The sequence below is a fragment of the Piliocolobus tephrosceles genome, unplaced genomic scaffold, assembly GCF_002776525.5.
Source record: "Piliocolobus tephrosceles isolate RC106 unplaced genomic scaffold, ASM277652v3 unscaffolded_22500, whole genome shotgun sequence".
Classification (NCBI taxonomy): Eukaryota; Metazoa; Chordata; class Mammalia; order Primates; family Cercopithecidae; genus Piliocolobus; species Piliocolobus tephrosceles.
In genome coordinates, this window is record NW_022304867.1 from 1 (window position 1) to 9,211 (window position 9,211).

General features: G+C 56.6%; 1 protein-coding gene across 3 annotated transcripts; it reads right to left on the reverse strand.

Annotated features, from left to right (window-relative positions):
• Window positions 1–1,502: 1,502 nt before the first annotated feature.
• Window positions 1,503–8,281, reverse strand: LOC111545913 (solute carrier family 2, facilitated glucose transporter member 8). 3 transcript variants are annotated; one of them, XM_026450606.2, is made up of 6 exons: window positions 6,635–7,073; window positions 5,647–5,790; window positions 5,390–5,498; window positions 4,465–4,638; window positions 3,894–4,039; window positions 1,503–2,308 (listed from the first exon to the last, which is right to left on the reverse strand). In XM_026450606.2, the coding sequence occupies exons 1-6, from the start codon at window positions 6,761–6,763 to the stop codon at window positions 2,171–2,173; spliced, it is 840 nt and encodes a 279-aa protein (XP_026306391.1). In that variant the 5' UTR covers window positions 6,764–7,073; the 3' UTR covers window positions 1,503–2,170. The 3 variants fall into 3 exon arrangements, with proteins under 3 accessions (XP_026306391.1, XP_026306389.1, XP_031790898.1); XM_026450604.2 differs by having other exon boundaries at window positions 5,647–5,795; XM_031935038.1 differs by lacking the exons at window positions 1,503–2,308; window positions 3,894–4,039; window positions 4,465–4,638 and having other exon boundaries at window positions 4,650–5,498; window positions 5,647–5,795; window positions 6,635–8,281.
• Between the last annotated feature and the right edge of the window lie 930 nt (window positions 8,282–9,211).

Genomic DNA, 9,211 nt, shown 5'->3' on the forward strand with positions numbered 1-9,211 from the left:
CCATCACCTCCCCCCATCATCTCCCTCCACCTCCCCATCACCTCCCCCCATCACCTCCCCCCACCTCCCCATTTCTCCTTCATGCTTGCTTTGGCCCATGTTAAGCTTCAGTCTGAAGCTCCAGTTGGTGGCAAGAGGGCAGCCAGAGCCCCGCATCCATAACCTCCAGGCACAAGGCTGGTGGAAAGAACATATCTCGAATGATTTTCATTTTACATTATGTATGTATGTATGTATGTATTTTTGAGACAGTCTCGCTCTGTCCCCCAGGCTGGAGTGCAGTGGCACGATCTTGGCTCACTGCTACCTCTGCCTCCTGGGTTCCAGGGATTCTCCCACCTTAGCCTCAGTGATTCTCCTGCCTCAGCCTCCTGAGTAGCTGGGATTACAGGCGTGCACCACCACACCCAGGTAATTTTGTATTTTTAGTAGAGATGAGGGTTTCACCGTGTTAGTCAGGCTGACTTCACCCGCCCTGGCCTCCCAAAGCGTTGGGATTACAGGCGTGAGCCACCGTCCCCAGTTCCCCTTTGTATTTTACTTTTGTTAAATGGTTTACAAAAGCACGTACAATTTTATACCAGTCTGGAAAAAAAAGTGCTTGACAAATTGCTGCTATGACTTCACTGAGATGCAAAAAGCAATATGGTTTTCACCTGATCAGTGGACTGCCATGCAAGCACTGGATGCCGAGGTACGGCCATGACCATGGGAGATGCCCCTGCACAGAGACAGGACTCTGCTTCTGGAAGGCCTGTGGGGAAACTGGATTTGCTACAGCTGAGAGTTGTCCAGAGTCCTGGGCATGGTTCCACACATTTCACTGAAATCAGAGTAGCTGCTGCATAGCTTCTGGAACTGATCTGATCCGGCCGGTGCCTTGCTCTGCCTGGTCCATGCTGTACTTCGAGTCTCCTCAAAAACAGGCCCCTGCTCTCTGCCCTCATTATGTGACTCAATGGGAGATGCCAAGGTGGGCAGGTGCTGGGGCTGAAGGTCTGGGAACTGGGCAAAGCAGCCGTGAGATGGGAAGAATGGTCCCCTCTGCTTAGCGTTGCTGGACAGCATGAGTGTTGGAAGTGAGATCTTTCAAGATAGAACTGAAATCTTTTTTTCTTTTTGGCGGGGGGTTGGGGTCTTGTTCTGTCTCCCAGGCTGGAGTACAGTGGTACAGCCTCGAATTCCTGGGCTCAAGAGATCCTCCCGCCTCAGCCTCCCAAAGCACTGGGATTATAGATGTGAGCCACCATGCCTAGCAGAACAAAATCTCAACAGAGATGTTATCTCTGGAAAGGGGTGGCTATAAATAGTTTTATTTGTTTATCCAAATAAATGAGTGAATATTTGTAAAGTGCCTAGGACAGTGCCGAGCAGCTGGTGAACAGCTATAAAAATGACATGAAATCTGTTTTTTAATTTCCCTACAATGAACACATATTACTTAGATAATTAATAATAAAATTATAAAAAAACTTCTGGCTCCATTAAAGTCAACAAAAGGTTTTTGTTTGTTTGTTTGTTTGTTTCTGTTTATTTCTTAAACGCAACAAGATTTGATGGCTGACGACCCAGGGAACTGAGCCCAAGGAAGGAGCCAGAAATGACTTCTCAGTGCCAAGGGTAGGCTTGGCTGACCATGAGCAAGTAAAGCCACAGGGTGTCCTCGGCAGCATCTAGTCCTGGAAGTGATGGGAATAAACCCTCTTCAAACTGAGCTTGTACAAAGCCCAGAGAGACTGACCTGATTTTCTGTGTCAATCTTTATTTGGCAAACAAAGTTCCTTCCCGATAAGGCAGCCGCGTGAGAGGAGCGACCGGGTGCCCAGCACCCAACCTCCAAAAGCACCTCCAGCCTGAAGACAAAGATCCCAGAGGCCCACCTCCCCTTGCACTGCTTTAGTGTTGCGCATGGAGGGCTGACTGCAGGTCTGCAAAGCTCTAAGGTGTGCCCGAGTCCGCAGAGCAGCAGCCGGAGCTGGAACAGGAGGCGGGTGAGCCTCCTAGCCCCGGGTCGTGGGCTGGAGGGAGCATGCCAGAAAGGAAGGACCCTGCAGACCAAGGCTCCGAGGGGCTGTGCTCCTGGATTCTGGCTCCCCTGGGGCAGGCAGGGGCTCTGGGCTTGGGCCCAGCTCGGAGTCACAGGCTTGCTCCGTCCCTTAGTGAGTGGCTGTCATCGCCCCTCAAAATGGGCTGTGATTTGTTCCAGAGTCTTTCCTTTGGTTTCAGGGACACAGAACAAGGTGAAAAGGACACTGAAGATGCAGAAAGCAGAGGCAAGCCAGAAGGCTCCGTAGGGCCTGAGGACCTCCTGCGGAGAGATGAAAGGCCATGGGTGGACGTGGGGAGAGATCAGGAGGCCCCACGCAATCACTGAGGCAGCTCCACCACCAGGGGGTCCAGTCCCCCCACCCCAGCCTGCCCTGCCCAAGGCCGCAGCCATTTTGTCTCCACCCAGCTCTGGGACATGGAGGATAGTCTGGCATCCAGTCTGATGGCTTGGGCCGAGCACTGTCCAAGATACCGAGGTTGTATGGCTGGGGAAACTGAGGCTCACAGCAATGAAGTGACTGCCTCAAGGCCAGAGACCCACTATCCAGTGACAGCTGAGCGCCTGCTCCAGGTCTGACTCCAGGGTCCACAGACCCACCCGCCCCACTCTGAGCTTTGGCCCCACGCTGAGGCCGCCGGGGGTTCTTTCCTAGTGCGGTGGAAATGGGTGAGAGGGCAGAGCGAGCATGGCCCCAGGAGCACATGGGGACTTTTGGGGCTAGTGGCATGGAGGCAGGAGTGAGCCATCCCCTTCAGTCAGAGCCCGTCCCCGCCACCCCCCACCGCTGTGACCCCCCACATGCCAGAACTAAAAAGGTGCTTCTCAGCTCCCGGTCCTCTGGGACCTGGTGATCTCTCCCTCCTTGAAGGCCTTCTCTTGGCCTCTTGGACATTATCTCTCCCAACAGGACTGTTAGGTCCTTTGTCACCTCCTTCTTGGCTGCTTTTCCTCCTTCCGTTGCTGTCCATCCCCTCCCAGCTGCAGCAAGTAATCTCCACCCCCAGGCATCGGCCCGGCCCCCCAATGTGCTCCCCGAGCAGCCCTGCCTAAATGGGTCCCAGGCCCTGCACAGATTCCAGGCTGGTCCCTCACCGACCCACCCTACCACATCCTAACCCACCCCACTGGCTCATTCTGCCACCACTGCCACAGGCTTTCCCGCCCTCGTCATAAAGGGGACCGACCATGTCCATCTTGTTCATTGCTCTCCCTGGCGCCTTGAATGGGCCTGAACATGGCACATGCCAGGAGACCTGGAGGGCACAAATGACTGAACAAACGACCAGATCATCTGCCCGAGAACTGTCTCTCTGTTGACTGGGAAGACCCGGGACAGGGTCCACGCCTGTGCCAGGCCATCCGTGAGAAGGCGGCAGTAGGATGAACTGAGTTAATGCTCCCATCAGCCTTAACAGCAAGCTGCTGTTACTCTCCTCCAGTTTCAGCTAAGGAAGCAGGCTCAGAGAAGGTAAGCGTCATACCCAAGGTCACACAGCAAGGAAGTAGCCAGGGTGGGGCTGCAGCCCAGTCCTGTCAACTCTTCCCACGTAGACCCTTAGGCTCAAGGCCCACGTTCCTGACGTTCACTAAGGGGAGAGGCCAGCTGTGCTGTCTGACTGCCAAGACAGGCGGAGGACTCCCAGGGGGTCGCAGCCTGGGTTTCCCATCTGGCCCAGCCCATCTGCCTCCACTTCTCCTTGCCCAAGATGGCCAGTGGCCCAGGCATGATGGGGCCTGGCTGCATGTAAGGGCCACGACCCTGGGTCTTCTGCAATACAAGTGGTTTAAGACAGTGCTGCTCGGCTGACTGCACGAATGGGGTGCCGGGGGAGCCTGCACTCACCATGAGGCTGCTGAACTCCTTGGTCACGAGAAAGGCCATGAGCCAGTTGGTGAGGACACAGACGCCTGTCGCCACGCCCTTGACATGCAGAGGGAAGATCTCTGACATGAGCAGCCAGGGGATGGGCCCCCAGCCCACCGCAAAGCCTGTGGGAGCGAGACAGGCCAGACAGGCATCAGGGCCCGCAGAGCTGGGCTCCTCGGCTCGCCACAGAGCCAAGAGACCCAGCTTCCCGGCCTGTGGGGCTGAGGGGTCCTGGATCCCAGTGTGGTCCTGCCAGCTCCATGCTTTCCTGCCAAGGCCTCGGCCAGCCTCTTCCCTCCTCAGGCACAGGCTCTGTCTCTGAGATGGGGTCACAATGGGGCCTGCTCAAGCGCTGCTCAGGGGATTTAAGTGAAAGGAAAGCAGAGGAGCCTAGTTCAGCATCTGCACGCGGTCAGCTATAAATGCAGAGCTTGGGACCTACAAGACTAGAGGTGAGGCTGGGGAAGACCCACTTGCTGGGAGCCGCCAGAGCAGGGCTGGGGGATCACTTCCCACTCCTCGCCCAGCCTCCCACGGGCTCCCTTACCGGCGATGAAGAGGCACATGCTGCCCACAGCCAGCCAGGCCAGCCCCACGCCGGCATCAACAGGGTCTGCAGAGACAGGCGCCGAGAGGGCCACGTGCGAGGAGTTGCCAGGCCCACCCTGGGTCAGCTTGAAGTAGGTGCCGAAGGCACTCGTGCTGAACACCATGACCACACCTGCAGGCGGGAGGGCGGCAGTGGGTGGGGCGCCCGGGGAGCAGCCCAGGGGGCAGCAGCATGGCCTGGATGCCTCTGAGAGGGGCAGGCTCGGCTCCCAGAGAGCGGCCAGCCTGGTGTTCCGGGACCTTGGCCCCAGGAGCCCTGACTGGGTGGCAGCCATCCCGCCTTGGACTTCAGCGATCTGCAAGAAGTTCCTGGAGCAGACCCTCTGGGCCGAGGAAACGGGAGGTACCGGCACAGCAGCAGCAGCAGCTGGTGACCCTCAGCCCCAGCGGTCGTCTTTGCAGCAGCTGCTGGGTACCAAATGTCCGTGGGCCGCAGCTCTTGCTGAAGGCCTCACGTGGATCACCTCCCACTCCTCACAATGGCGCTGAGGAAGGCGCTACCATTACCCCCACTTCCCAGAGCGGGAGACTGAGGCTCAGCGAGGTAAAGTCACTTGTCCATAACGACCCACAAGCTCCTGAGTCACTTCACCTTCCTGGCCTTCAGTTTTCCCATCATAAGCTGGGGCTGTGACGGCGCCTTCTGGTGGGCTCACCAGAGGTCAAAGGCATGGGGTGGGAGTGCCACTAGCATGGACAGGCCTGCAGTGAGCGCTTGGTGACGAGCTGCCGTCAGATCGTGGCCGCATTAGTCCACGACGTTCGTCATCACAAATGCTCCCTGTCCTCCTCCTGCAATGTGGTGGCCTGGGCAAAGGCCCTCCAGCCCATGGCGGGGAGGCTGCTTAGGGGTGAGCCCTCACCTGACAAGACCAGGAGCAGCCTCCGCCCTGCTCTGTCCATGATGAGAGCCGCCACAGCTGTGAACAGCACCTGGATGACACCCACGACGACCGAGGCCAGGCTGCTGTCCTGGGGGAGATGGAGCCCAGGCGGGTCAGCCGAGAGCTGGGTCCCTCCCTCTCCAGGCCTGTGCTGGGTGGCTGGACCCTGGGCTCGGGGAGGAAGCTCCATCTATGTGGGGGCTGGACGAGGCAGGCCAGGCAAGAGGCCCCTTTACCTTGAACTTGGCCTCTTCAAAGATGGTCTCTGCGTAGAACATGACAGCGTTGACCCCCGACAGCTGCTGGAAGGCCATCAGGGAGACGCCGATGATGAAGGGCTTGTAGATGGCGGGCTGCCGCAGCAAGGCCAGACGAAAGCTCTGCTCTGACAGAGACTGGCCGTCAGGATTTCTCTCTCCCCTCCCGCAAGGGGCCCCCCTCTATGGGTCCACTGTCCTAAGGCTTGGGGAGTGTGTCGGCTCCTCATCCCAGCACCCTCTGTGTCCTCAGGTGTGCAGACAAGTCCCAGCCTCCCCATGTGTCAGGTGAGATGACCCGCACCTGCCCAGGGCACTTCCTGATCGGTGGGGGGAGCCACAAAGAGGAAATCTGGCAAAGAACAAGCTGCTGTCCTCATCCCTGCCACGACCAACACTACGGCCCTCCCCACTGACCCTCCCCTCCCCACTGAACCTCCCCTCCCCAGTGAACCCATCCTCCTCAGTGACCCCGCCCTCCTCACTAAGCCCCGCCTTCCTTCCCCCCACTGAGCCCCACCCACCACTGTGAAGCATGTGCTGACTCCCATGTCACAGGGGAAGAGCTCAGGCTTAGGTGAGGGGCAGCGTGGGAGCTTCAAACCCATGCCTGGGTGACTCTAAAACCCAGACTCTTAACCCTCTACCCTGCCCTAAAACTCCCTTGTTAAATCCAAGTCCTCAGCTCTGCCTCTGTATCCCCCACCAGGCCTGGCCCTTCTCTTCCTGAGACAGAAAAGGTCAAAGCTCGGGCTCTGCTGGTGACTTTGGGGGCTAGGGCCCAGCCCCGTGGGGTTCCAGCTGTCTTGCCTGCTCTAAGACAGGAAGCACTGGGACTGTCCTCGCTGAGGGTGGAGGGTGGACAGGCACCTCCCTGTCCGCCCCAAGTGTGGCCTTGGGAACAGGCTGTGCTGCCCTCCCGTGACTGCTGTCCCACTCCTGTCAGCTCTGCCTCCCAGCCTCTCACCTGCTCGGTCCCAATGGGGGGGTCTTCCCAGCCCTGCTCGGAGCCCCACAGGAACCGCAGGGCGGCCATGGCCTCCTGGCGCCTGTGCTGAGTCAGCAGGAAGCGCGGGGTCTCGGGCATGGCGCACATGAACAGCAGCAGGAGGGAGGGGGGCGCGCAGCCCAGCACAGCCAGCCAGCGCCACTCCAGCACCCAGCCTGCGGGAGGTGGTTGGGGGGAGGCTGGCGTCAGAGCCAGGGTGAGCCAGCCTGGGCCTTGCCAGCCTCAAAGACTCAGCTTCAGAGATGGGGCCTTGCTGCCTCTGCACATCTGGCCTCGTGTTTGCTGACATTGCCATTATCACAGCTGGTCATGAAGGCACACGGCACGGGCCAACCACACCAGCTGTAGAAGCGATGGTGGGTATGACAACGCGGACATTACTAGGCTACATCTGTTCGGCGAAACATTTATGTAGCCACAAAACAAAGGATGAGGTGTTTGCTGCGTGTCCACGTGGTATGATGTGGCGCCATTTGTAGAAGAGGTGGGGGAGGGAGGGTAAATGCGCATATCCCTCATATGAACAGACTCTCTGAAGGCTACCAAGAACCAGGCAATGGGGGCTCCCCCAGACAGGAAAGGGACAGAGGTGGAGTAAGCTTTTCACCGGACATTCCCCACGCTGGCACTTGAGTGTTGAATCATTTGAATGCATTATCTATTCAAAGTATACATGAAAGTAGAGAGGTGAGAGGGTTTTGCTGTCTTGATGTATGAAGGACAGCACAAGTGCAGAATTGCCTAGCTTTATATACGGTTAAAAGGTTCTCTTACTAAGGGGCCTTGGAATAAATGAGTCTAGGGCATTGTTGCTCTAATTATTAATTTTTCCTAAGCCCAAGGCTTACCCATCCCTGGTTCCCAGTGGAAAAATACCTCTAAGATAGCCATGATGTCCCTATTTTTCTTCTGTGCCGGGGGTGCAGACAATCATTCTATGAAGTCTAGTTGTTGGAACATGATTGCCCCATTGTGAAGAAACGTGTCACCACCATGTCACTTTGTGGAGTTAACAAGAGTTCACCCACCCCAGTGGATCAAAACTCACAGAAACTGATCGGGAAAGGGAGGAGAAGCAACAAGCACATATTCAGATGAGCTGAAGATAATGCCACGGGTGGGTGGACACCCAGTACCTGTCCCCAAAATGATGAATGTCAACGCCTGCACACAGTAGGGACTTTGGTTTACTCAGGTCTCCCAAGGTAGCCAGATCACTGGCAGGATTCTGAATTAGTTAGGGTAGTTAAGTGGGTAAAAATGAAAGACCAAAGACCTGTGTATCATCATCCGTCCTGAAGATGCAGAGGGCTTGTGCCCTGGGCCAGGCCATAGCCCATCAGGCCCCCGAGGCCTCCTACTCCAATGATCCCCATGGTTCTCAAGTCATCCCTTGACAGTTCTCATTTGGAACCCACTGTTAGGCACTTTTCATGTGTCACTTAATTTAATGGACAGGTACTGGACTAGATGAGGTTATGCCCATTTCAAGACAGAGAAACTGAGGCTTCCAGAGGTGGTGTGACTTGGCCAAGGTCACGCAGCACGTAGGAGAGGCTATCCCCAAACCCAGGATGGTCAGATTTGAAGCCTGCCCTCATTTGTTTTTTTTTTTTTTTTTTGAGACAGTCTCACTCTGTCGCCCACACTGGAGTGCAGTGGCGCGATCTCAGCTCACTGAAACCTCAGCCTCCCGGGTTTCAGCAATTCTTGTGCTTCAGCCCCCCAAGTAGCTGGGATTACAGGTGCCCACCACCATGCCTGGCTAATTTTTGTATTTTTAATAGAGATGAGGTTTCACCATATTGGCCAGGCTGATCTCGAACTCCTGACCTCAAGTGATCCGCCCGCCTCGGCCCCCCAAAGTGCTGGGATTACAGGCATGAGCCACTGGGTCTGGCCTCTAAAGCCTGGCCTCTTTCTAATGAGAACACACCTGCCTCCTGAAGCATCTTCATGCTGGCCCAGCTTTGCCCCTTGGGGTCGCCAGGACCTGGCCTCCTTCACATTGCAACTCGCCGACATGGTGAATCCAGCACTGATATTCTCAGGGGGACTCGCTCAGCCCTTCAGACGCCTGGGCTGAAGATTTTTACAGGGACCTACCCACTTCTGGAGCCCTCTGGTTTGTCACTGCACAGTAAGGTACTGACCTAACCAGTCAGCCCTTCCCACACCCCTAGAGGGGGCTTCAGGAAAGATGAGGATATCACCTTCTCCAGCTCTCCTTGGAACTCAGTCAGAAGACGCACCTCCTTGGCTGAGCGCGGTGGCTCACATCTGAAATCCCACAGCTTTGGGAAGCTGAGGTGGGCGGATCACACGGTCAGGAGATCAAGACCATCCTGGCTAACACAGTGAAACTCTGTTTCTACTAAAAATACAAAAAATGGCCGGGCGCGGTGGCTCAAGCCTGTAATCCCAGCACTTTGGGAGGCCGAGACGGGCGGATCACGAGGTCAGGAGATCGAGACCATCCTGGCTAACACGGTGAAACCCTGTCTCTACTAAAAATACAAAAAACTAGCCGGGCGC